This window comes from Metarhizium robertsii (assembly GCF_000187425.2).
Source record: "Metarhizium robertsii ARSEF 23 chromosome Unknown MAA_Scf_1, whole genome shotgun sequence".
In the NCBI taxonomy this organism is placed as follows: Eukaryota; Fungi; Ascomycota; class Sordariomycetes; order Hypocreales; family Clavicipitaceae; genus Metarhizium; species Metarhizium robertsii.
The window spans coordinates 1,724,007-1,750,617 of record NW_011942149.1 but is presented as its reverse complement, the minus strand read 5'-3'; the positions used below and the strand labels follow the sequence as shown (position 1 = coordinate 1,750,617).

At 51.7% G+C, this 26,611-nt stretch overlaps 9 protein-coding genes across 9 annotated transcripts; 3 read left to right on the top strand and 6 right to left on the bottom strand.

Moving 5' to 3' along the window:
- Window positions 1-522: 522 nt before the first annotated feature.
- On the top strand, window positions 523-3,537 carry MAA_04861 (DUF221 domain-containing protein; the record flags this gene model as incomplete). The annotated part of the gene is made up of 5 exons (XM_007822957.2): window positions 523-622; window positions 692-812; window positions 945-2,085; window positions 2,156-2,636; window positions 2,702-3,537. The coding sequence occupies 5 exons, from the start codon at window positions 523-525 to the stop codon at window positions 3,535-3,537; spliced, it is 2,679 nt and encodes an 892-aa protein (XP_007821148.2).
- A 2,343-nt stretch (window positions 3,538-5,880) lies between these two features.
- On the top strand, window positions 5,881-9,036 carry MAA_04862 (galactose oxidase; the record flags this gene model as incomplete). The annotated part of the gene is made up of 1 exon (XM_007822958.1): window positions 5,881-9,036. One exon carries the CDS (start codon window positions 5,881-5,883, stop codon window positions 9,034-9,036), a length of 3,156 nt encoding a protein of 1,051 aa, XP_007821149.1.
- A 1,867-nt stretch (window positions 9,037-10,903) lies between these two features.
- On the bottom strand, window positions 10,904-11,593 carry MAA_04863 (uncharacterized protein; the record flags this gene model as incomplete). The annotated part of the gene is made up of 1 exon (XM_007822959.1): window positions 10,904-11,593. The coding sequence occupies one exon, from the start codon at window positions 11,591-11,593 to the stop codon at window positions 10,904-10,906; it is 690 nt and encodes a 229-aa protein (XP_007821150.1).
- Window positions 11,594-13,306: 1,713 nt separating this feature from the next.
- On the bottom strand, window positions 13,307-14,780 carry MAA_04864 (acyltransferase; the record flags this gene model as incomplete). Its single annotated transcript, XM_007822960.2, has 2 exons — window positions 13,307-13,327; window positions 13,428-14,780. The coding sequence occupies 2 exons, from the start codon at window positions 14,778-14,780 to the stop codon at window positions 13,307-13,309; spliced, it is 1,374 nt and encodes a 457-aa protein (XP_007821151.2).
- Window positions 14,781-16,673: 1,893 nt separating this feature from the next.
- On the bottom strand, window positions 16,674-17,380 carry MAA_04865 (Peptidoglycan-binding lysin domain protein; the record flags this gene model as incomplete). The annotated part of the gene is made up of 3 exons (XM_007822961.1): window positions 16,674-16,843; window positions 16,898-17,113; window positions 17,239-17,380. The coding sequence occupies 3 exons, from the start codon at window positions 17,378-17,380 to the stop codon at window positions 16,674-16,676; spliced, it is 528 nt and encodes a 175-aa protein (XP_007821152.1).
- A 1,602-nt stretch (window positions 17,381-18,982) lies between these two features.
- MAA_04866 (SAM-dependent methyltransferase) lies at window positions 18,983-19,858 on the top strand (the record flags this gene model as incomplete). Its single annotated transcript, XM_007822962.1, has 1 exon — window positions 18,983-19,858. One exon carries the CDS (start codon window positions 18,983-18,985, stop codon window positions 19,856-19,858), a length of 876 nt encoding a protein of 291 aa, XP_007821153.1.
- Window positions 19,859-19,925: 67 nt separating this feature from the next.
- On the bottom strand, window positions 19,926-21,527 carry MAA_04867 (Pyridine nucleotide-disulfide oxidoreductase, NAD-binding domain protein; the record flags this gene model as incomplete). Its single annotated transcript, XM_007822963.2, has 3 exons — window positions 19,926-20,090; window positions 20,144-20,428; window positions 20,520-21,527. 3 exons carry the CDS (start codon window positions 21,525-21,527, stop codon window positions 19,926-19,928), a joined length of 1,458 nt encoding a protein of 485 aa, XP_007821154.2.
- A 710-nt stretch (window positions 21,528-22,237) lies between these two features.
- On the bottom strand, window positions 22,238-23,428 carry MAA_04868 (uncharacterized protein; the record flags this gene model as incomplete). The annotated part of the gene is made up of 4 exons (XM_007822964.1): window positions 22,238-22,667; window positions 22,706-22,947; window positions 23,005-23,093; window positions 23,221-23,428. The coding sequence occupies 4 exons, from the start codon at window positions 23,426-23,428 to the stop codon at window positions 22,238-22,240; spliced, it is 969 nt and encodes a 322-aa protein (XP_007821155.1).
- A 1,375-nt stretch (window positions 23,429-24,803) lies between these two features.
- On the bottom strand, window positions 24,804-26,440 carry MAA_04869 (Glycoside hydrolase, clan GH-D; the record flags this gene model as incomplete). Its single annotated transcript, XM_007822965.1, has 5 exons — window positions 24,804-25,699; window positions 25,805-25,894; window positions 25,969-26,103; window positions 26,162-26,294; window positions 26,354-26,440. 5 exons carry the CDS (start codon window positions 26,438-26,440, stop codon window positions 24,804-24,806), a joined length of 1,341 nt encoding a protein of 446 aa, XP_007821156.1.
- Between the last annotated feature and the right edge of the window lie 171 nt (window positions 26,441-26,611).

Here is a 26,611-nt window from a genome sequence, read left to right as displayed (position 1 = left end):
ACATGCAGGCCGGACGGCACCTGGACACAACCATGTCACCCAGCCCGAGGACGACATCATGAGTCGACCAACCCTGATTTGGGTTTTCGCTCCATACGCCGATTGGCACTAGTGAGCTCACAGCTGTTTATCCCAGACACATGCGGATAACAGCCAGCCAGCCAGTTGAACACGGCACTGGGCAGAGTGGGCTGGTCCCCATCTTCGTTACTGCGTGTGTACTCCGTATTGGTTTTTGTATGCCGTGCCTGCCCTTGTCAGAGATCCTGCCCTCCTCCCTTGGACCTCTCCTTTATCTTGTTAATTTATTTTTTTTATTTCCCCTTCTTTGTCTTGAAACAGCCATCGAAGATTGTTCACCACCTCGCGAACCGCCAAAGAAACGAACACAGATATTCTCCTCAAGCGCAACGGCGCGTCTATCCGTCGCAAACCACGTCTCGTCCAAGCCTAGCCGTCGACTAGTTTTCAACCCGTATCTGTACACGCCTTCGAGCCGCTGGCGGCTGCCAAACCCCCAACATGGGAAATTTTATCAGTTGGATCAACGAGAATGTGCCCTCTGGCGAGGACAATGGCAATGGCCAGAGCGACTCGACCAATAAGCCTCAGTCCGTCTGGGGTTAGTTTTGCCCTCGAGAAGCGCCCAAACGAGACTCGACTAACATGAACCGACTTGTTTGCTTTCTAGGCATGATCGACACTTTGATTCCTGTACTGATAGTGTCGGCCATTTATCTTATTTTCTTCTTGATCTTCAGAAGATCCCAACGCAGATACTATGCGCCGCGGACGTATATAGGCGGGAAATCGTGAGTACATTCCAGTTATCGCGGCCCTTTTATTGGCCATAGTTACAGGGACGATGCTGCCGAACCGCATCATGTGCCTCGCCTCGTCTCTACGAGTATCGACCAGCAATGATGCTAATAAGTCTGATCTAGTGAACGGAGTCCGGAAATGCCTAGTGGGTGGTTCAACTGGTTCGGCGCTTTTTGGAAGATACCAGATACCTACACACTCACCCATCAAACCCTCGACGCCTATCTCTTTATTCGCTATCTCAAAATCTGTACCGTCATCTGTTTCGTCAGCTTGTGTATCACTTGGCCCATCCTTTTCCCTGTCAATGCGACGGGTAAGGGAGGCCAGTCGCAGCTGGAGATTCTGTCCTATAGTAACGTCAACGTCGATGAGTCGCCAAACTATTTCTTCGCCCACGCCTTCGTTGCGTGGGTTGTTTACGGCTTTGTCATGTACATGATAACGCGCGAATGCATCTTCTACATCAACTTGCGCCAGGCCTACCTGTTGACTCCTCACTATGCCAAACGCATCTCGGCCCGTACCGTTTTGTTTACCTGTGTCCCTAAGGAATATCTCAACGAGGCCAAGATTCGCCAAATGTTCAATAATGCAGTCAACAATGTCTGGATTGCCGGAAATACCAAGGAGTTGGACGAGAAGGTCGAAGAACGCGACAAGACTGCTATGAAGCTGGAGGGCGCCGAGGTCAAGCTGATCCAGGCCGTCAATGTTGCTCGAACCAAGGCATTGAAGAAAAGCGGCAATAACAATGAGAGTGAGCAGGACACGGAAACGGCCGATATAATTTCCAGATGGGTCCCTGACAAGAAGCGACCTTCGCATCGTCTTGGCCCATTGGGCCTTGTTGGCAAGAAGGTCGACACGATTGAATGGTGCCGCTCTGAGCTCGAGAAGAGCATCCCAGAGGTGGAGAAGACTCAACTCGGATGGAAACAAGAAGGAAACTTTGAAAAGGTAGGATCGCTGTTTGTTGAATTCCACACTCAAGCCGATGCCCAAGCGGCCTTCCAGGTTATCACCCACCACCACGCTCTTCATATGAGCCCAAAGGCCATTGGTGTGAAACCTGTCGACGTCATTTGGAAGAACCTGTCCATTCCGTGGTGGCAACTCATTCTTCGCCGCTATGCCGTATACGCCATTGTTGTGGCTCTCATCGTATTTTGGGCAATTCCCGTCGGTATCGTTGGTATTATTTCCCAAGTCTCTACTCTCACCAAACTTCCTGGCCTGACCTGGCTGAATGATATTCCCGAGGTGAGTAGCTCTACGGTGCCGTTATCATGTTGCAAGAGGATCAAATGTGAAATCTAATGCTCGAATTTAGAAAATCCTCGGAGTCATCTCCGGCTTGTTGCCGGCGGTCGCCATCTCTATCCTCATGTCGTTGGTTCCCGTAATCATGCGTGCCTTGTCCCGGGTCGCCGGAGCCAAGACCAACACTGAGGCCGAGTTGTTCACCCAGAACTCGTACTTCTGCTTCCAGGTTCTCCAAGTCTTCCTCATTCGATCTATCACTGATGCCGCCTCCACTGCAATTGTACAGATTGCTGAGAATCCTGGCTCAGTTTTCTCCATTTTGGGAGGTGCTCTTCCGACTACATCCAACTTTTACATTTCTTACTTCATCGTTCAAGGCCTCACAATTGCTATCGGGGTTGTGACCCAGGTCGTCGGTCTGTTCATCTTCAGGTTGTTGTACAAGTTCCTTGCCAGCACTCCTCGCGCCAAGTATACCAAATGGACTACCCTGAGCGCCATCCTCTGGGGAAGCCTCTTGCCTGTCTATACCAACATTGTAGTCATCAGTAAGTTGCCCCTTGTTTGGAAATTGCTTATTTTTTGAGCTTTTTGTTAACAAAAAGTCCTCCAGGCATTGTTTACTCTGTCATTGCGCCCCTCATCCTGTTCTGGTCAACTCTGGCACTCTTCCTGTTCTATCTCGCTTATCGGTACAACCTCCTCTTCGTTTCCGATACCGCTGTCGACACCCAAGGGTTGATCTACCCCCGAGCTTTGAAGCAACTCTTCACCGGCATCTACCTCGGCGAGATTGTGATGATCGGCATGTTCTCTGTCGTCAAGTCACCTGGACCGGCTGTTCTTATGGCTATTTTCTTGGTCTTTACAATCCTGTTCCACATCACCATGACGCGGAGCCTGAACCCTCTTCTCTATGGCCTACCCCGCTCGCTCGAGACTGAAGAGGCCATTTTCCAGGCTCGTGGTACTGATATCGGTACGGAAGAAGCCGACAGGGAGACAAGCAATGAAGGCGATGTAACCAATGGTGCCAAGGCGGGGTCATCCACCAAGAAGATTTTGCCGGGTGGTAACGATTATGGGGTTGAGAAGAAGGGCAACATGTTTACTCGCTTCCTAAAGCCCTGGGTGTTCGCCGACTACGCTACTCTGCGACACGTGGTCCCCCAGGAGCAGAGCATTAACTTTGCCCAGCTCCAGCAGGCTGGCGAGGAAAACGAGCGCAACGCTTACTTCCCACCGAGCGTGAACAGCCAGCCTCCTCAACTCTGGGTTCCCCGCGATCCTCTTGGTGTGTCGAAGCATGAGATTGCACTCACGAGCAGAGTCATTCCAATCAGCGACAAGGGCGCTTACCTGGACGAGAAGAACAATGTTGTTTGGTCCGAGGATTTGACCAACAAGGAAGAATTGCCTCCTATCCACGACGAAAAGGTCTACTACTAGAGCTGAGCTGTTTTGAATCGATACCCCTGTGTAACTTGATGGTTTTACCGGTCTATTTTGAGATTTTGGGACAATGGGAACTGGCCATGTGTTGAATTGGCTGGGTAAGGGAATTTGCTCTTTTTTTTTTGTCGAGGGAACTGGGCCGTGCAGGAGGGTTGGAGGGAAGGTTGTTAATGAGTACGACGGAAAATTTACGTTTTGAATAGTGGCGCATGTGTGTGCCATCTGCTATCATGTTTTTCTTCTATAACCTTTGATGCTTTATGCATTTATTTATTATTTTATGTTCACGGTTGCAGCACCGGTCTGATGGTTTCCTTCCGAGTAACAGCTGGTCGCGCGACAACTCCAGTTGGCCTCGTCTTGGCATGTTCCAGACTTGGCGTGCATCTATCTATGATCTGTAGAACCGTGCCCGATGACAGATAGACATGGGATGGGACATACTAGTAGTTAGTAGTAGAAGAATAATTTGAAAACCAACATGCAACGATGGACGGAGAACCTGTTGCGCACCCGACCAGCAGTAGACTGCTTTTTACCCATTCAGTCTGATTTCATCAACCTGCAACGGCACCAAGAACATCAACGTTGCGGCGCCGGTACTCCGTAGATCCTCTGAAGTTTGCAGGGATGATACGGCGACTCTTCCGCATAACCCTTGCTTTTGAGCTAGACATTTGGACGGAACAAGGCGGAGAAGCGGATCTGGTAGTTATGGCGACGCGCAGGGTGGCAGGTTTCTTGCATAGAAATGAGGGGCGAGTATCTCACTTTTTTTATCAATAGCAGATGGGGGCGGGGGGGAATCAAGTACGAAAGTGTCAAGTGCTTGTTCAGGATTTGGAGTACACATGTACAATGCCGGCTGTGGTTGATTCTTGGATGGCTGTTTGGGCCTGTAGTCATCGAGATGAGCTGCTTGTTGTATGCGGCCAGTTTGCAAGCAGGACGTTTCACACGCACGCACGCACGCACGCCAAACGAACATGCACCATGCTATAGGCACGGCATCATGTTCATGTTTTCTGCAGGCAAACATGACTTGCAGATGCGGCAAGAAGCAGGACGGGGAGAGCACATGCATGCACGGCGGATGCTGACGGCGTTGCGGAGGAAGGGGATCGATATCATGCGCTCCATATAATAATACCTTGCGGAGTACTCCGTACTACAAGCACAAATGATATTTCAAAGTTGGAAGAGAGAACAACACCCACCGGCACCCACACACATTTAAAACACACAAACACACGTCAAGTTGCTTTGTGACCTGGGTGTCCCGTCCCTCGGTGCCGTGCTCAACCGAGGGCCCCACTTATCTCACGCCAGCAAAAGTTTAAGACCAACCACCAGATTTGTGTTGCGTGGTTTCCGCAGCAACCAGCCATCATAATAACAGCCATCACGATTCACCTGATGCAACACGCATCCCATTGCGCACTACTGGGCCGCAACCTGGCTGCCCACCCCGTTATTGGTGTTTTCCACGGCGAGATTTCATCATGTACCTATCATATCCACCGCATCCCCAACACTCCGTAGTACATCCCAGACTTGGGCGGGCCAAATTGACGCTGGTAGGTTGCATTTTGGGCCAGCTCTATCTGGTGGTCGAGGCTCCAAGCCTTCTGGGACCCCTCAGTGCCCTCACCCGTCCTTTGCCTTGCATGAGGATGGCGGGACGATGTGTGCGCATGGACGGGGTTGGTTCAACACTATTGGCAACCGCCCGCTGCCTTTGTCTCTTGGCCCATTGATACCATCCATGTATGGACTCGATGGCCATTTTACCTTTTTCCCACCACGGACTAGACGCCAGATAGTTTTCTGTTTATTTGTATATACTTTCCAACGGTGACAACGGCCGCAACGTGCGCCGCTGTATTGATCCTTCTTTATTTTTCTTCCTCTTTGGAGCCGAGCACGCTGCTCTTTTCTTGGAGAAACACAAACGACGGAGCAGCGAGACCGTGTTTATGCGACGTGTTGGCGGCAGAAATCTATGCTCGAAGCGTGATTGCAGATCATTGTGCCGGCTGCTACTTTTGTGCTAGACAGCTGTTTCACAGCACAAGCAAACAAAGCTTTGTCGGTGAGGCGGCTCTTGGCGAGGGCGCCTCTACTCATAAGCACCAGACTGTCATCGGACGGAATACTGCTTTTTTTTTTTACTTGCTGTGCTCTTTGGCGGCTTCGATACAATCACACCGTTTGAGAGACTCGCCGCAACGATGATTTTATACTAGGCACAGTCTCCGCCATATAAACCAACGATATCGCTATACAGAGCATCGATACATTTGAAAACGGCCAAAGCTCATCATCTCGGGGCGAGCGATGCGGGAGAGGGGCTCCCCAGGCACGGCAACTGCATCTGCAGCTCGCGGCTCGCGGATGAAGAAGAGGAGGACCAGCGCATGGAAGCAAAATGCCACGCTGCTCGCCGTCTCTCTGGCGGCCCTACGACCGGCTGCCGCGGCGGCGCACGTGTTTCCCTACGTGCCGACGCAGATTCTCCTGCCGACGGCGTGCGTGAGCGAAGCGACCTGCAGCGGCGCCGACCTGGCCTACGTCTTTTCCCAGGGCGACGACGGGCGCGTGCGGTTTTCCGCCCTGAACTACTCGGCGGACATGGCGGCCGGCGCTCAACCCGCGCCGCTGACGACAGACCTGCCCTTCCTCAAGGACCAGCCGGCGACGACGGCCTTTGGGGCCGCGAGAACGAGCAACGGGTCGGTGGTTGTGTATTCGGGGGCGTGCGACGGAGCCGCGGGCTCGCTTTGGAGCTTCTCGCGCGAGGCGACTGGCGACGGGGGCGGCGCATGGTCGAAGCAAACGACAACCCCGGGCCGCTCTCAGCAAGGATCCTCGCGAGGCCCGTATTTCCTCGGAGGCACCTTGGCCTTTTCGTCGAAGCTCTCGCCCACCATGGACCAGCCGACGGTCTACACGTACGGGGGCATGTGTCGCGCCCCCGACGGAAGCGCCGAGACGTGGCAGTCGGATGCCAACTACACAAAGGCGATGGTGAGCCTGGCACCGAGTACGCAGGCTGCGGACACGGCCTACTCCCTCAGCGTGGCGTCTACGGCTGGTCCTCGAACGCCCATTGCTGGGTTTACCCTGACGCAGTTGCCGGCTTCTGTGACGAACATCTCGGGGGCGGTTTCGCAGCAGGCCGGCTTTGTGCTGTTGGGCGGCCACTCGCAAAAGGCATTTATAAATATGAGCACCGCCGCGGTGTGGAATCTCCCCGAGGAGTCGTGGTCGTATATCAATGTCGGGGGGCCGGATGCTTCGGCGGGAGGCGAAAACGTTGAAAGTCGATCTGGACACACGGCCGTCTTGACAGAGGATGGGACGTCGATTGTCATCTTGGGAGGATGGGTTGGCGACGTGAGCAACGCTGCTGAGCCTCAACTTGTTGTCCTGCAGCTCGGCCAGACGTATAGCTCCTGGAAGTGGAAAGTTCCACGGGAACAGCCCGGCGGAAAGGGGGTGTATGGGCATGGAGCAGCCATGCTGCCCGGCAATGTGATGATGGTGTACGGCGGATGGGAGACGTCTGCTTCTGGCGGGAGCTCCAAGCGTCAAGCTGCGTCTGGTGGTGCGCTGCGCTTCTTCAATGTCACGTCCATGTCGTGGTCCGACTCCTATTCCAACCCTAGGCCGGGCAAAATACCCAAGGGGACAGGATCACACGATGCTCCCGGGGCTGGAAACGACGCCGTACAATCAAGGAAGCTGGGTCTTGGCTTGGGACTTGGCTTGGGTCTGGCGCTGCTTTTGGCCCTTCTTGTTCTGGCCTTTTGCATGTGGAGGAGGCGGTTGAATAAGAGGCGAGACTCGCGGAGGGACGAAGCCGCCCAGGTCATGGCGCAAGATGCGAGGTACTTTTCCCACGATGCGGATGAGATGATGGAACGTGAGGATGCGTTTTCATGGCATGTGGCTGGTCACAGCGGCTACCAAGGGGCATCGGAGAAATCAATGGGCTATGAATCTCTTCGAGGGGCGAGGGCGACTCTCGACGATGGGCATGGCCGTGCCATTACGAGAAAGCCAGTCATGAGCCGGAGCATGAGAGGAGGCTATGTGCCCGCAGAGACGCGCTTCAACGCGTTGGCCTCACCACCGGGCACGATTCATCCCATCCTGGAGGATGAGGAGGACGAGTATCACAAGGCGCCGCATCATGCCACGGAGCCGCTTACACCAACTTCCGAGGAGCACTCGGATCCGTTTGTGACTCCCACCGCTACCGCTACCGCGCCGTCCGTCCTATCTCCGCCTAGCAATCGATCCTCGGTGACGGCTAGTCCCGAAGAGCGCCGCCGGTACGATGCCGATGTCCAAGACTGGGTGTGTGATGTAGATGCCGCCGACTCGCTGCTGGAGAGATACAACTCTTCCCGGCAGAGTCGCAGATCACCTACGCGAAAGAACTCTACGCGCTCGGCGGCTCTGCGGGATGACGAATCTAGAAGCGGCTCCAACTTGTCAGAGTCGAATCGCAGCGCGGCGGACAGTCTGCGCCGCTCGCAGTCTAATCGCAAATCAGGAAGTTTCCTGGGCGGCATGCTGCTTGGCGGCGATCATCCCAAGCCCAGCAGTTCCTCCTCGAGCAGCTACAACACGGCAAAATCTGGCTTCGGAGCACTGCAGGCCGAAGGGCCGGCCTTGCTGGGACGCACGACACCATCCACCGCCGCGAACGCCCATGACGACGAGGACTTGACCACTCCGTCGTCACCGTCCAAATCAAAACCCCGGCGAAGCTGGCTTGGGTCCCTCGGCCGTGTGTTTTCCCAATCAGGCGGTTCGTCGCCAAGGGCGTCGTCGGAAAACTCGGCCATGAGACCGGAAATGGAGCAGTACGGCGGCGATTACGAGCCTCGCGCCGGTCTTCCCGGCGAGCTTCTCAGGAGGAAGCAAGGCCGGTCGGACTGGGAGGACGGACCCGAAGCCGGCTCCGTTGGCGGAGGAAGCGAGCAGCGCCCCGAAAACGACTGGGACATTGAACGGGCCGTGGAGCAGCGCCTGGTACAAGTCATGTTTACCGTGCCGAAAGAGCGGCTGCGCGTGGTTAACGGCGACGCGGAATCGCAAACGGACATGGAGGCAGACGACACACGGCAGAAGGGGGCTCGGTTCAAGGAGACGGACGAGCTGCAGGAGCCCCAGGTTGCCGAGCTGGTTGATCCGGACAAGAACTCGTCCCTGTCGACGGTGGAGCGGGATGAGAGGGGGAGAGATGACCGGCCGTACTCTGAGGTTGAGGATCCGGACTTGCTGCATGTGGACTTTGCTGAGCCGAGACTGAGCCACTCGACGGACGGCGACTCGGAGAGGAGGTCGTCTGGCGCGGTTTTTACGGCCGAGGCGATTCGGTTCGAGAGGCCGAGGACCAAGGTGCTGCAGATGGTTGATACTATTGAGAGTCGGAGCCAGTCGAGTAGTCCGACGAGAGGGCAGGGACATGGGGAGGAGTAGGAACTGTTGAGCTTGGGATTGCGTGGTGCGGGATACAATTTTGGGATCTGGAATGGAGTTTCGATCTTGGGCAGTGAATTTTTTTTTTTAGAACGAGGGGAAAGGGGGGATGTTTCCTGTACTTATTTATTTATTATCACGTAGTTGTATATGATTATGCTTTCGGGCTCCGGTGTGTGAATCTCGACTGGTGAGCGGGAGAAGACTGGGTGGGTCTGGTGTGTTTTATATTCCTTTTTTTGTGAAATAACGACGAGTTTGTCGAGGCGAGTGACTTGATACGGAGTGTGGGAATGGCTCAGAAGTATACCGAAATGTAAGAATGGCGGCGTTGCAGTTTGACATTTACGAGATTGTGCGGCGGCCGTCTGACTCATTGCCGAGCTGGGATATCAGACGGCGCCTGCTTGGAATGCCTGCACGCCTCATCACGATGGCGACGGGTGACGGATATTCGTATACATTTGCGAAGAATTCAGCTGTATGCTTGCTCAGCATGCCTTTGCTAGGGGCGGATAGTTGGGAAGAGCGTGGGAATGAGGACCCAGGAGGACCGGGAAGAATATGCCAGCACGACTGCTAATTGTTGTGTTCTCGGGGATTCGATTGATGGCCTGATGTATCTTTTTCATCAAGGGGCTGGGATACGTCGAGATGCAAGGCAGCTTAGTCTTGGCAGCCAACGGCAAACAAATACTGTAGCCGGCACTTGAGATTATTTGCAAACCAGTTCGTTTATTACAAACATTGAAGACGAGGACCATTGACGCACCGCCCAGACGCACGTCGCTACTCCCCTGCCTTCATCATGGCGGCTGCTCTCTCGGTCACGGGCGACGCATCCAGTGGGCCCTCAACTGCACCGGATAGACCAAGAACGGCTTGGTTGTAAAGTTCTAACGATTTAGCTGTGTTGTACTACAGTAGCAGATGAGCCAAAGAGGATGTTGAGAGGAAGCGTCAATGTTCTATTGGAGGAGTCTCCACCGGGCGTAATAGATCAATTGATACTTCCAAAAAGCTGGCTCTGGCTGACCTTCTGGATTGCTGGGTGGAGCAGTCCATGGTGGACAGACCAGCCAGGCATCAATTGATGTCTATTGAACCATTTGCGCAACTGAAGCATTCAATGTTCAGTCAAGTAGATTTAATTGAGCGGTGCACACCCTTGGAACAGGGCAGGTGGCCCATTCTGATTCAGGGCGCTGGACTAGAGATGCTGCTGACAATACATTCCAACTAATGCAACTTGACTTAATTCATAACCTACAAAAATTATATCTACTCTAACATGCTTGATTTATGGTATAATACTACGATGGCCATGATAGAATCGCAGCTCCCAAACGATACACACATAGGCCAATGTTTTGTCTGCTCAGAATTGTTCTTAATCACAACTCATCAAACTTGAATCGCATCAAGATTTTAAGTGCTCGGCACCACATACCGGCAAAAGGGGAATTAAGATAAACAGATCGGTCGTTATTTCGCTCGCGGTATTAAGTATAGATTCCCTCGGGAAGGCAGCCTGCGACATGAAACAGGTAAACTTGCCCTCGTGAAAGGTGTATTGGTGGCGACAGGGCCCAATGGCACTGGATCAAAAGATTATAAAAGACAGACTTCTCAGTTTGTTAGATACGACCCCTTTTTAGAGCTTTTGGGGTATTGGCCATCAACAATGCAAGAACACGCAATGACACGAAGAATCCCTTGCAGGTCGAGACAAAACGAGTGTATTGTAGTTGGTTACTATTTGAAAAGAATAATCAAGAGCTCTATCCACCATCTCGATGCCACGCATCTCAGACTAGGAACATATGCCGAGCCACCTGTTAATGACTGTTCATGCCTGTAGACTAGACTAACGCTTGAAAGCTGACGAGGTGCGCTCGTCTTTCTCGGCCTTAGTCTTCTTAACTTCCTCGGGTTTAGGCTTCTTATCTTCCTCAAGCTTAGCCATAGTAACTTCCTTAAGTTCAGTTATAGCATCCTCCTTAGGTTCAATCGCAGTGCCTTTCCCGGAGGTGGACTCGTCTTCCTTAGGTTTAGTCTTAGTGTCTTGCTCAGGTTTAGTCGTAGTACCTTCCGTGGGCATAGTCGCAGTGTCTTGCTCAGTCGCAGTGTCTTGCTCAATCGCAGTGTCTTGCTTAGTCGCAGTGTCTTGCTTAGGTTTAGTCTTCTTATCTCCCTCCTCGGTGCACTCGTCTTCCTCGGCCTTAGGCTTCTTAACTTCCTCGAGTTTAGTCTTCTTATCTCCCTCCTCGGAGCACTCGTCTTCCTCGGCCTCAGTCTTCTTAACTTCCTCGGGTGTAGGCTTCTTATCTGCCTCCTCGGTGCACTCGTCTGCCTCGGGCTCAGTCTTCGTATTTCCCTCCTCGGTGCACTCGTCTTCCTCGGGTTTAGGCGCAGTGTCTACCCCAGTCGCAGTGTCTACCCACTGAGAGGACGACTGCTCGTCCGTCACAGCGACACGTCGTTCTAGCCTCTGAGAAGGCGGTAACGCGAGGGCCGATCCGGCGAGAAAAAAGAGGGCAACAGATACGGCTTTCATTGTAAAGTATTCTGTTTTCAAATTGGAAAAAAGATATACAAAAAAGTGTATAAAGCCGTGGTTAGTTAGCCGTAAAAGAGTGTCTATAAGTGAGAATAATAGTAAGTAGTAGCGATTTAGAGCAGACTAGATTGAGGCTGTTGTACTCTTATATAGTTGCGTTTAGCTTGTAAAATTACGTCCCCCCTTTGAGTGAGCATTCAAGTTCTAGATGATGGGTCGAGCGTGATTCGATCCCCGCCGGTATTGTCTTTGCATAATACCTTAGTCATGTCATCGATAACTGCCGAGTAACTAGTAGCACCGAGGAAATTACAGGACTTTCCGAAAACTTGGAAGAATTTTAATGCGTACCCAGGGCTTTGATATGCATTAAAAGTAATAGGCCCAAATAGGATAGCTATATAGTGAGCTTACGTACAAGGCCACGCAGTACGTTTCTGAGGTGTGGTGAAAGTGCAGAGAGAGGCTGTCCTCGTCTTTAAACCCTATTATGTCTATATTTATTGAACTAAGAGCGGGAATATAACATCTCCTCGTGACCGATAACTAGTAGTTACGCTGTAAAACTTACTAGTTCATGGCCAACACCCGCGCTTAGGAAATCCTTAACGCTAATAGCAATCTAACACATGGCAGATTATCATATTAGGTTCTCGGCTAAATCACGATAGCATAATTAGAGGATATATTTTCCTCTATATTTGAAACAGCTTTAATAGGTAAATGATTCAAGTTTTATGTGCATTAAACCCCGCTACTACTATATTTCATACACTCTAGTTCAATCTAGCATTAAACAGCATAAATAATAAACTTGCGACACAAGCCGGTGGGGGAGCAAGTCGAATAGGAGCTGTATACCTATCGCTGTGACCCACAGACATATCTGTACGTCACAGCTCCCATGAGACCTCCTCCTAGTGGGAGGCAGAAGCGTCTAGTTACTATGCTAAACCATGCGATGATCTACTGTCTGGTACTGTGCTAAAGTGGAGGTATATATACGTGCTGGGTATAGCTTCGAGTCTTGCTACCAATAGGAAGTAAAAGTCTTGTTACGAAAATTTACAGCTCAGGAGGTCTATTTGATTGTCGGCTGACTCCTCGTTCAACGACTGGGTCGTAGTGGGCACGCCATTCAATGCCTGACTGTGCTACTATAAAACTTGAAGTCTTTTGACAGCATAAAGCCTATATATCGCCGTCTTGATGACGCCTAGGCCACTTGAGCCCAACATCTTGTCGCAGCATAGGTGTGTAAGGCGGATAAAACCGAGGCCACGTAGACGAGTCCCGGGACCTGCGGGCCTGCGTAGCTAGGATGCCGGCGCAAGCATAAATCATCATGAAAAATCTCTATGCGCATTAAAAGCACTGGAGGGTTTCTCCCGGCAAGAAACTCGCGGTAATAATCAACTATCAGGTGATTTGCCGTCAAGTACGCTGCTCGTGGTTAACTAAGTCGATGGAGTTCAAGAAGGGGAGAAGTTGCTCACGCTATTAGTACCTATAACTCAATTCCTAGCTCTCGTATATTGTATATTCTTGTTTCCAAGGCTCTATTCTATTCATTGACAGCTACCAAGCTAAAGATTTCATAGAAGCTATACAGTCCAAGGTACTTTTTTAGTCATGTTTGTAGCGTGACTTCAATACTTGGTTTTCGACACAGCTTATCTAAATACCTGGTGAATCGTACTATTGGCTTGTCTACAAAGCGCCAAAAGATATCTGCAACCCAAATAACAATACCCATTATAAATACAATGTCAAGAACTAATATTGCTGCTCTCTTCCACTGGCTATTATCTGCCCCAAACCAAGAGTGCACCTTCGCCTTAATATCCGCTCCGATGGAGATCTGAACGGCATTATGCACGAGGTAGACTGAGTATGACACATCTCCCAGATACTGAGCGACTGGCGTCGTGAAGGCTTTTTGCAGGGTTGGGACCCGGAAGAGGGCCACAATCACTAGCACTGAGGAGACGCTGGTCCAGAATTTCAAGGGCAGGTGAAATCCCTCGGTATCTAGATACACTTTCGGGGTGTGTGGGTAGACCCAACGAAAGTCAAATGAGATTTCGACGCGGTGTATCGGATATCCAGCCAGGTAAAGGCCAACGAGGAATATAGTAATCCAGAATGCCAACTGGAGTCGTGATATCCATTGCATCCTCTCTCCTATGCTCTTGTTCCCTTTTTGGGCTCTTCTGCGTTCTTCGATAATTGCTTCAGTCTCGGCAATAAAAAGACCGGCCATAAACAAGAGAACAGCCCAATGGCCACTTGCATTCGAGTGAATTATTAGGACGCCAACGACAAATAGTCGCATCCACGTCCTAAGCCGTGAAACACCCATAATAACTAGAAAGAGCAACATGGAACAGGAGAACTCAATCGGGATAGTCCAGAGATGCAAAAGACTAACATTGTGTTCATCCCAACGCCAGCAGTACATGACTGCGCTAGTTTGGGCGTATACGTCGCTAATCATAGTCCATACCGGCGGTGGACTCGAGTATATGCATGGAACAAGAATCTTCTCAAAAATGATGCCAGCGATAGGAGGCAGAAAGAGGCGGAATCCGCGACGGAAGATTAAAGATACGAGAGACTCTGAGAGTCTCTCGTGCTCCCCGGACCGAATCAGGAGAACACTTCGGTACGACAAGACGAATCCAGAGATTAAAAAGAAGCAAGTAACCATGGGAACGCCGAGAAAGAGAACCCGTATAAAAGGAAGCTGCAATAGATTTGACCCCATTCCTTCTTGTTCGTTAACGCCCCAGGTTTCATTTACCCATTCATTAGATGGCTGTACGATTAAAAGATGGAAGACAGCCACAATAATCGAAGCGTATCCTCGTAATCCGTCAAGAAATGACGTTTTGTGCAGCTGTCGTGGCTTAGAGGCATAGTAGATGTTGCTGATAAAGCTTGGGGTGATAGCGACAACTAATAAACGAAGAAGAGCGAAGACGCTCAGAAAGGAGAAAGAATGTGCAATTTTGATACAGGATTTACGCCTTGTCTGGTGTTCGCCTAGTTCATAATCGTCGGAATTAGAGAGGAGGCTCTGAGAAAGCTCGTCGGATTGATCAAATCGGTCTAGGGGAGGGTTTAAAAAAGAGTGAGCCCTCGCTGCCCCGTTATTGAGTCGACTCAAGAGGTACTCAGTCATGGCTAAGGTTGATGTGAGATTCTAATCACATTGCCAGACAATTGAGGGTCACAAAATGTTGGGTATAATAGCGCCAAAGGCGCCGAGTATATTAGATAAGAATTATCTAAAGAATCAATAACAGATGGAAATAAACACGCTATTTATCTTATACGTAGCTTTACTAAAGCGGTGAAGCTGTAACAAGAAACTATATCTGCTACAATCTTGAGACTAGCAGTCCTTGCTTTTTGCAATTCCGTTATAGGTGTCAGCAACGACTTGCCCCATATTGAGGTCCTGATATCTGACACACATGCATGGACTGCAAGACCGCCTTGATGAGGAAGGGGCCCAGTGAGAAGACCTAGACGCGGCAAAAAAGAAATAACGTGACTGAAGCCCAGCATGACTCTTCACTGGCCATTTAAGTTTTGGGCGTCATGTTCCAGTTGCCACGTAGCAACAATATCAGTTCAATTGGACCAGATGCCCTGTAAGACCCTGATAAAACTAGACGCTCCTAGTCTGTTCATGCTTCAGGCTCGCTACTATTCCGCATGACTCGAAGTACTTGACTTATATGACTAACAGGGGAGCGCCTTTTGAAACATAAAACAAAATGAAACGGAATTCTGTCCCAGCGTCCCCAGGCCCGCGCAAGAGTCAGGCCCCCATACCAAAGTGCGAGGCCCCTCTACCAATTCCGCCGGGTTATCAGGTCGACATGGGCGCGAATTAGTTGACACATCCTTCCCTTCCCTATACCGCTGCAAGTTGCATTATTTTGGCAGGCTTGTTCATGCACGCCGACTAGTGCGTTCAATGCTGGCCGTTTCGGATGAGAAAACAATGCAGAGTATATATACTTGGTTTCGTGTCGGCCATTGACGTGTTTAATTAAATGCATACCCTCCGTCGCCCCTAGGTCCACCCTTCTCTGCAAGTCCGACCTTGCCTCCATCTAATTTTAAGCGCATTAAGATGGTTGCAAGCTGTTAAACCTTGGACGAATCTCAACGATTTCGCGAGATTTTCTGGGCTGACGTGACTATCCTAGAAATGCGGCTTTACTACACTAAAAACGGATATACAAGGTACTTGGTATTTCCTTGGGGTACAGGGGCAGCTTACTCAGGAACTTAAAGCTGACAGCTATTCAATTTAGTTTGGGGCATGTGCTACTACAAACTATAGTTGCCTGCGCCGGAGTATCGTTTCTTGTTGTAGCCTCACCGACGACTTCTTCATGCTAATAAGAGCGGTTTGGAAACCAGTGAGCTTAGCAGCAGAAAGCAGCTTTGTTCTCTCCAGTCTGTGACAAGGGCTAGAGGCTTGGAGCAATTTACTCAATTCATCTAATAACAGTCTTTGGTATTCAAGGTCCTTGGTTTGCCTCAAGGCCTCGGTCGCCAAAGACGTCTTTAAATACAAGAAGTCGGTGAGGGCCTTCTACCCTAATCCCGTGACCGTAGCCCTTGTGTAACCTTTGACATTGGGCCATTTCCGTGTAACAACTTTTTAATTTCCTACATGTGGAGTGGAATTATGTATTATATAGGAAATAAATACGTCAGAATACTATTGCCCGGGAGAATACTCTTATACTATGCTTGCTTGGACGGAGCAACTTGTATCTTGGGGCAGCATTTGCCATCTCTAGCCGATACAATAGAAAAAGAGCTTTGGCTGTACCGAATCGCAATTGCCATACTGCGTATCACGCAAGGCGGCTATTAATAAACGGCAACTATCAAATAACACAACAAAAGAGATCTGACTCAATAAAATTTATCCAGCTAAGAATCTAATCCCCTGCCCTGCAGAGAGACGCCCTTCTCAACAGTGGAAACCAATGAGCTAGTGGTAGAAGTTTTCATTTCTCTCGCCGCAGTAAATGGCAGTGTGTTTGTTTTACTTGCGCGTGCAGACCCAGCCATCGTATATTGGTGAATTGCAATTGGTTTCGGGATTCCATTCCTGTAACTGGGCTACCGAGATGTCGAAATCTATAGCAATACGCTCACAGGTGCTGTGACCATATTTCGTAAAAGCCCACTCGATACATTCACCACCAAGACGGCCTGGCCAAGTTAGCATTTGCACGCAAATACCAATACCAATACATGATAACATACGCCTATCCGACCTGGACTCAGCCGCCGATGGCGATTCGATGCTGCCGTCAACATTGGCAGGGCTCCTAGCTGAAACACCCACGCATGTGTAATAATACAGTCGCAGGTTCGTGCACTCTTTGTCGAGGCCGTTCCAGTCGATTATCTGCTGCGTCGTGATGCCATAATTGGTGGTTCTCATGATACGATAGGCAATTATTGAGCAGTATTCTCCCGCTGTTACATAATAAAATCTGTTGCAATTATCCACCATGTGTGGCTCGATCCGTGTTGGCGTATAAATGTCTAGGCTAAGTCAGGAAACCCCGTCTCTTGATGTATAGACATGCACATTGACGTACCGCTAGATGCGATATCTTGCGTCAGCGTCTTTTGAATTTGGATTCTCGTCGGCTCGGGGCCGTTCTCGGCGTCGCAGATGGGAGACCCAAGAGCTAGCTTGATGCAGCCGAGGAAGAATAAAATGCTTTTAAGGGTTGACATGGTGATGTGCTGATAGTTTAACAAGAGTACTAGTAATGGAGATGTAAAGAAAGAAAATAGGTGTACGCTTGTTGGACGCCGTCTTATTCTAGAGCTTGTAATTAAAAATATATCTTGCTTCTCTCTAGGACAAAAAATAAAAGCTATTAATTATAATATAATATATACTTGTAATATGTTTCTATATATTTTACTTAATAAACTCTAAGTATAATAAGATAATTTATACTTTTTATAAAATTTACTTCCTTTATAAAATTTATTTCCTTTATTAAATTTACTTTCCTTATAAAATTTACTTCCTTTATAAAATTTATTTCCTTTATTAAATTTACTTTCCTTATAAAATTTACTTCCTTTATAAAATTTATTTCCTTTATTAAATTTACTTTCCTTATAAAATTTACTTCCTTTATAAAATTTACTTTTTATAAAAAATTTACTTTTTTTACATATCTTATCCCCTCCCCTGTCTTTTCCTCCGGCTAAGACGTTACTCGCTTAATACCAAGCATAGTATTTTAGCATTTACGGAGTAATATTAAGCACTTCTGGAATTGCGCTTCTCGGGCTATCTGTGCGGCAAGGTGTCGCTACCTGCGGCCAGCAGCACAATCCCGCATTCGTGTTTCCTTGTTACCACTACGAATAGATAGATAAATAGAATTTACTTCGTTTTGACCCTCTATTAATACTATTAGAGGCGACAAGTTAAGTTATTAGAGCTATACAATATTGCAGTCTATATATTAATTCTTGTTTACGCGGAGAGCACAGCTAATTATATTTACAAGACCGTATCTATACTTTTAATTAATATTTAAGTAGACTTCTTCTTACTACCTCTAGCTAGTTATTAATAGGAAAGATTTATTACTAAGGTATAAAGACTAACTTTTCCTCGAGGTATTAATAACAAAGTCCTAGAACTATACATCGTCAAAAAGTACCGCATTGCGCGCAGCCGTACTATTACTACACGTACCTTGTCGTTATACCAGCAGCATGTTCAGCGAGGCACGTTTCCGGCAGCTATCTGCCGCTCTCTGATGGTGCCGTTTCCGGAGGTTGCCGATAAGCTTCTTGCCTCTCCTCAATTTTATACCCCTCGCTAGGTTTATCTGCGCGCAGCTTCGGGTCCGCCTAGCTTTTCTATTTGGGAATTTTGCGGTCATAATCGCGCTAGTCTATTTTTACTCTTCTGCCTGACTCGTCGGTTACGATCCGCCAAAAGACGAGCGGGTTAACCTATACTATACTTAAAGTAGTACTAATTAATATAATTTATACCTATTATAAGTAACCTATTTCAATAATATTCATTCCAGTCACAGTCTGACGCAACAACAGAATAGCCAGAGCCTGCTTTATTGGCCAACTAGTGTATTTTCTCTGGTTTGCAGGCCAAGCGTCGACCTTGAGCAACTGAACATTTGAAAACTTGTCTACGCCAACTGCGGAAAGTTCAACTCCACCATCCATGAGTCACCACTCATCCACACGCGGGCAAGACGTTGGACACATACAAGGCAACCGTATAGCTACATGAGCGCGGAGTCCTCGCCAACGCCAGGAGGGCCGTAGAATAGCAGCCAACACACCATGCCGTCGTTTACACCCCTCGCCGCCGAAGCCGCTGGCAAGATCGCCTCGTACGCCATCCTCGACGACCCCAACCACTTGGCAGTCGAAATCGGCCAGGCAGAACACCGCATCGGGCTGGTGAATTCGTGGCAAATACAGCAGGGCAGCAGGGTTCTCGAAATCGGCTGCGGACAGGGCACCTGCACGGCGGTGCTCGCCGAGGCCGTCGGCCCCGAGGGCCACGTTGATGCCGTCGATCCCGGGCCTCCCGACTACGGCGCGCCCGTCACGCTCGCCCAGGCACAGGCCCACCTGTCTGCCGGCCCTGTAGGGGACCGAATCACCTGGTACCACGCGGAGCCGGTCCAGTTCCTCGCCGAGAACCCCGGCACGAAGTGGGATTTCGTCGTGCTGGCCCACTGCATCTGGTACTTTGACGGGCCGGACACGCTGGGCGAGATGCTTGCCGCGCTGAGGGGCCGTGCTGCCGGGCTCCTGGTGGCAGAGTATGCGCTCACGGCCAGGGAGAGGGCTGCCGTGCCTCATGTCATGGCTGCCGTTGCGCGCGCGGCGCTCGAGGCGCACAACAAGGCGAGCGAGGCCAACATCCGCTGCCTGTTGGGCCCGCTGAGCATCAAGGACGCGGCTGCTAGGGGCGGCTGGGCTCTGGACAAGGAAGAGGTTCACGTTCCGGGCGTGGCGCTCCTGGATGGGTCGTGGGAAGCCGGGACGGTGAAGAGCAAGTGGTTCCTGGAGGAGATTGACAAGTACATTACGGATGTGACGCTGAAAACTACGCTTCTGTCGGCAAGGGAGGCCGTCGTTGGCGCGGTTGGGCTACTGAATGGTGAAAAGGTTAGAACCATGGACGTCTGGGTCTCTAGATTTGTTTAAGCACGAGCGGTGTATATATCGTTACCAACAACGATGTTAAAAAGCTTGCAACCTTGTCATTCAACTCTCATGCCTTGACCTTTGCGCCTGAATCGTCCTCGTCGTACTCATCCTCGAACGGCTTCAGCCCCATTCTTGCCCAGGTGGATTTGACCATCAACGTGACATCTTTATCCCGAGACTTGAACATCAAGTCGGAATGTCCGTCGCCAATAAATGTTGCGGAACGGTCCTAAACACAAGTCAGCTTCGCTATAAAGTCACGGTTCGTTGGTTTCTGCTCACCAGGCCAAGAGTAAGCTTAATAAACGTGTCAACCCAATGATGCCTGTACACGTGTTTGGGCTGCTTCCCATCAACAACGCTCAAAATATTCTTGGCCACGGTGGCTGCTTGACGCATCGCAGAGCGGGCATTGGGACACGGCGTCTCGGTATCGGCAACTTCTCCACAAGCATAGACATTGGGACACTCGTCATCAGCTATCTGGAGCGTCGGCTTGACCTTGACGTATCCGTTTGTGGAAATCGATTGTGGCGACAAGGAGCTGAGGAGTTCTGAGCACGGCGACTGTCCCGTGCAGTTGAGCTGGTTGTATCAAACGTGGTAAGCACACATGCGCGTTTCGGACATGTACCCGCGAGCAGGGAAATAAGCTTACAAAAAGGTCGCATGGAATTTCTCTCCCCGACCGCAACGTCACCTTCTTGGCCTCGGAATCCTCGTCCACAACCCTATCCTCAAGAACAACCTCGACGCCCAGCCTCGTCAGCCCCTCGAGCGCCTCGTCCTGCAACCTCTTGCCGAAGCGATGCATCACCGCCGCCCTCGAGTGAACGAGAACAATCCTCTTGTCGGGGTACAAATCCTTGGCATCAGCGGCAACCTCAACGCCCGCCGCGCCGCCGCCCACAACCACCACCGTCCGCGCCGCCTCGATGCCCGACTGAATCCCGCGAAGCAGCGCGACGCCGACCCTCTTCTCGGCGGCATTCACCCGGGACGGCAGACCGGTCCTGACCCCCGACCCCGTCGCGACAACAAGGTAATCGTACCTGATGGACTCGCCGCTCTTCTCCAGCCGCACATGGGTCCCGTCGACGCTCGCCGCGCGGTCCTGAACCCACTCCAGCACCCCGGGCAGGCACTCGACGTATTTGCCGTACGGGATAAAGGCCTTGTGCTCGTGGCCCTTGACGACGCAGAACCGCGGCAGCACCCACGTGAACTGGAAATGGCTATTGGGCTCGACGACGACGACCCGGTAGCGGCTCCTGGGCGGCAGCTGGCCGGCCACCAGGCGAGCGACGTGGTGCCCGGCAAAGGAGGCGCCGACAATGACAATGGTGCGGTCGCGCCCGTCGGCCGGCGTGCTCCCGGAGAACTGGGCGCGGCGGCGCACCACGGCCCTGTTGAAGAGGTAGCTGAGCTCTTGGCCGAGCACGACGAGGATGTAGCCGAAGGCGCGGGCGTACAGCCCCAGCTTGGCGAGCATTGCGGCCGGCGGTCCGTGGAACCGAGATGAAGAGAGAGGTATAGTCAGAGGGGGACAAGGAAGTCGAGGTTTGGAGGGAAAATAAAGACACCGGCCGTCGCTCTCTTCATATACATGGCCAGTGCCGCAGGGGTCGTTTTCAGCTCGGATCCACGGGCAGCCGGGGGACTCCATGGCAAGGCCGAGCCTGGATCCGCCCCGATCTCCGTCCGAGGCGTGGCCATGGCCGCGTTGGCGTGCTTGGGGCCGAAATCACCGAGCTTTTTGCTCGACGGTCCCCAATTGTCCGCTGCGAGACCGGGGCTGAGGCTTGGCGACAATGAAGATGTGGGGCTGGCGGGTTATCTGATTGATCTGATAACGCTAATTGCGCCACGGGCCGGAACAGAACTGCCTGAGAATTCTGTCTCGTGAATTGGAGCGATGCAGTGCCTCGGATTTAATATTACGAGTACTCTGTATAAGACCGTGATGCCGGCGAAATGTTGACATGGGGTAGGCAAAGCCGAGAGAGTTAAGCCTATTTGATCCCCTCCGGGGGCCCTGCCGGGGGCCGCCTGCGGCGAGCTGTGGCCTTCGGCCGGCTCTCGGCAATAACACCGGGCTTGACTTGACTACATATATGTCTGGTAATTCACCCCGTTCCCGATGCTACACCTGAATGGAATAGGCCACTTTTTACTCATTAATTACCGGAAAGTATCAAGTTTTTAATTAATTCAATACTTCAAAATAGCCTTGCATATATATCACATTCAAGAGGTAAAGCGAAAGCGGCAGCCAGCTCCGGTTACTGCCAAGTTCCAAGTTCCAACGTGCCGTCAACTCAACGTCAGCCACCACCAATGCATGCCAACTTCCAGCCAAATCACATATACACCTTTTCATATCTCCGGCAACTCCTGGACCTGCCGCTCAGCCCTCGTGGTTGGCACCTCTTGCGCGGGAAACGGGTACCAGACCTGCTGCGCCTGGAACGGAGGCTGCGGCACAATCTGCCGATCCATGTACCCAGGGGAGTAAACTGGCGCCGGCGCCGGCGACGAAGGCGAAGATGCGTACAGACCGGCATTGGAGTTGGAGCCCGTCATGTCGGCGGCCTCTGGTTTCGCAATGCTGCCCGGGTACCCATGGCCCGGGCCACTGCCGAATTCTGCCCCCGGAGCAAACGCCAGCGACGGTTGAGGCTGAGCGGTCGGAATCGGCGGCTTTTGCCTCCAGCGACGCAGTAGGAATGACATGGAGCCGCCTACCAAAGCCAAAGCGGCTGAGCAGTCGGCAAGAGTCAGCATCATCATCTTCTTCTTCCGGCATCTGTCAGGACCTTGACACGTGTGCGCTCTGGAACTCACCGACTCCTCCGACTACGCCTCCGATAATCGCGCCCACGGGCGTGGGATTCGCCGGCGGCAGCACCGTACTTGGCGCCGGCGCCGACGTAGTGCTTGTAGAAGCTGAGGTGGTAGTTGTGCTGGGTGGCCGAGTATTGTAGACCGGTCTTGTTCCGTCTGTCGTGGAGCAGGCGAACCACGTGCACCCGGAACATGGGTCGTCGACAAAGGAGAGGGTCAAGCAGGAAGGCTTGGCCGAGTTTCTGCTATTCCACAAGAATCAGCGACTTGTCCCCCTGCAAGCACGCCGTCTTTCTTACCAGTACACCGTCTCCGCGTCTGTTGGGGAGGGAGAATCGTACGGCACGCATGCCGTGGGAAGGGTGCAATATCGATCGGTACAACAACCCTGGACGCTGCGTCTCGTATTGTAGAGACATGTATAGGGTCCCGAGGCGCAAGTCAGCGCTTAAAAGTCGTCAGCTTGAGAACTGGACAAAGTCTGGTAACTGCCGTATCTGTTCATCATGACCTACGGTCTACACCGGAGACATATCCACAAGTCTTGGGTGCCGCCTGGCGTCCAAAAAGCCCCGAGAACTGTGTCAAAGCCGCTGGAGGCGTTGTCGGGGGAGGACCAAGCTCGTTCGCGGTTTGGCTTGGGGCGTGGGCGCGAGCGTGGGCACAGGCACCGGCGGCAACGATCGAGGCCGCACCAATCTTGTACTGGCCAAGCACCAACATTATAGGAATGCTTGTGGAGGCCTCGTCATGCAGTTGGAACTATCCGAATAAGGCTCACGTCGTATAGATTACGTATTTGGCTATGATATTGTGTGCTGGCCTTGCGTCTTATATCCAAATACCTGGGTCCGTCCCATGTTTCACGATGGGCTGCCCCCGCAGAATGCCAGGCTTACAGTCAGGCTGTGTCCCACGGGACTTCAGCTTTGTTGGCGTTTTGGGCTGGAAATCCCTTGAAAAGCGGACGGTCTAGATTTGACTTTTAAAGTTTATTAATCAAGGTGCGTACCAAGATAGGTTCCGGGGAACAGGGATGGATGGACTCGCTGCTTAAAATAGAGTATAGTATTCGGTTTGTCACGTGTCTGGTAGGCACTGCCTTTCGAAAATGTACCCATATATGTGCAGCCCATGTAACTACTACTACACTCGTGGGTTGTCGTTCTCAAACCGCGTGTGCCATATCTAGCAAGGTGGCTGGTGTGAGGGCATTCAACACGATGATACACCAAAAAGAAGCCTCTCTTTCGTGGGACATGGCCTGCGAGACTAAACACAGAATAGTAAAACGCATTGTATTCGACAGCATTCGATGCAACATATCCCAGTTTCAGTCTCTTTTCAAGTTGCAATATTGTTAGCGAGGCGAATTTCATGCAGCAGCGCAAGAAAAGGAACTCGGTCACAACTGAGCACCCTGCCAATTTTGGGGCATCCTTGCTTAAAATAACAACAAACATGATTGGATGGAGCTGACAGATGGCTGCCCCCGGGCTAATACACACTCGTGGTGGTTTGTGGCTGTAAGCTTTAGCAACCGCACACAACCTTGAACAAGCCATGCGGCTCGTGAGGTGGCATCACAACGTCCGCAGCCTACATGCCTGCTCTGCTGGGGTCTCTGGAGTGGTCCTGCAGTACTCGCCGTTTTGTTCAGAGTAGTTTCTTTCGTCAAATACGACAGTAACTGCGATTAGACTTTAAAATCCAGTCATGGTGGTAGGAAGGAGGAAGCATGATGACAAGCTGGCACACTATACTACCGTGCCAGAGGTGCCGCCACTCAATCCTCCATCGATGATGTGATGAAAGATTCATCAAAAAATTAAAGTAATAACTTATTCGTAAATGTTTCAGGTTCAGGCAGCTGTTCTGGAAAGCAATAACCGCAAATGTGTTGATACTGGCGTATACGCACACATATACAAGTTTGGTAGCGCAGTTTAATACTTATATCGAGGAGCTACATCTGCCTCTCGAACGTCATGTATGAGACACACTGATTCACAAGTGCCCATGAAACAAGACACCACCCGTATTACCCAAAACAGACCCCATCTCCATCCTCCCAACTACATACATACAACACTGGGCTTCAGCACCTCGAACCGACCAAAACAGCCGCCGTGTCATGAGAAGCCACATCAACCGCATACTCGTCCAAACAGCCCAAGTCCTCGCCAGACCACACCTCCGTCACGCGATACCTGCCACCACCCAAACCCGGAATCTCCCCCCACGCCGCCGTCTTCCGCACCGTGACCCCAAGCGTGTTCAGCATCAGCACCAGGTGTCCCCCCGTCGACGGCCCGGCCCAATACTCAGCCGGATGGGTGCTGTTGTACGTCCAGTCGGGATTAACCCCCCACTTATACGGCGCCGCCGGCCCGCCGTGCCCGGCGTCCTGGTGAAACGCCAGCAGGCGCCTGTTCGCGAGCAGGTCGAGGTTGCGGCGGCTCAGGCGGCGCAGGTCCGTCCCGATCAGCAGCGGCGACTTCATGGCCGCCCAGAGGGCAAAGTGCGAGCGCGTCTCGGCGGGCGACAGGTCCCCGTTGCCCACCTCGAGCATGTCGGCGTCGTTGTGGGCGTGGAAGCCGACGGCGCCCATCTTGAACGAGTTCATGTTGAGGATGTGCGTGACGGAGCGCCAGCGGGGGCTGATGTCGCCGCTCATGCGCCAGCTCGTCGCCGTGCCGCGGCCCCAGGAGGTGACGTCGGCGGTGCCCCAGATGCAGAGGTTGTAGAGGATCTCGCGGTCCTGCCTGGCGAGCGCGTCGCGCATGCGGTTGAAGCGCTGCGCCGACTTGGACTTGCTCCAGTCGTAGCCGTCCGGCGCGAGCCTGGGGTTCTGGCTGCGGCTGCAGGTGCCGTTTGGGCCGATCTGGGCCCCGTCTTCCTCGCAGTAGATGTACTCGTCTTGCCATTGCTTGGGGATGTAGCAGTTGTCGCTGTGTGAGTTGCGGTTTAGTCCATGGCGTACGGCAGTGCGTGCTGTCACTGTGAGAGAGGGAGCACTTGAGGACTTACTATTTCAGGTCTTGGAGACGGTTAGCATGTTCATGTCAGATGATGGATTGGAGGGTGTGCTCAGCTTACAATCAACTCCCCATTTGGCAAAGTCGGCGGCATCGACATCTTCGTATCCCAAGCTGGCCGGGTAGCCGGCACACGTCAGGGTGCCAGCCGCTATGTATCACGTCAGTCACTTGGCCTTGGGCTGTAGAGGGAGGAGACCACCGGAAGGCATGGGAGCTGTGTACTGCTGTAAATTCCAAGCTTGAGCTTCATATCGTGAATCTTGTTGGCAAGCCCGTCGATGCCATCTGGGAAACGGGTCTTGTTGACCGCAATATGGCCATTCACACGGCCAGTCCGTTCAGACCAGCAGTCATCAACTACAAGCCAAGTCAGTCGATGCCGGTAACCAAAACCAGGGCCGCAAGGTCCACTGACTGTTTACATAGTTGTAACCGGCATCGCGCAAGCCAGTGTCGACCAGTGCCTGGGCAGCATCAAGGAAATGCTGCTCATTGATATCGCAACGGTACGCGTTCCAAGAGTTCCACCCAAGAGTGGGAAGTTTTCCCTTTCAAGTCCAAGTTAGAGTCAAGGCGCGAAACCAGAAGCAAGAACAGCAAAACCTACCGATGGCTCGTGTGGCACATTTCTCGCCAGGGTGCCCGCGACGTACCCCAGCCACGACAGCTTCTTGGACCAGGAATTCGGCTTCATGGCACGCTGCTCCATACCTGGGACGATGCAAAATGATGGGTATTCGATGTTTGGCAATGCCAGTTGTGTTCTGGGTGTTGGAAATGTTTCAAAAATGACCAAGATGGATAGCGCGGCGCTTCGAGGACGACAAGCAGCCGGGAAAAAGCTAGGCAAATGTGTTGGACAAGT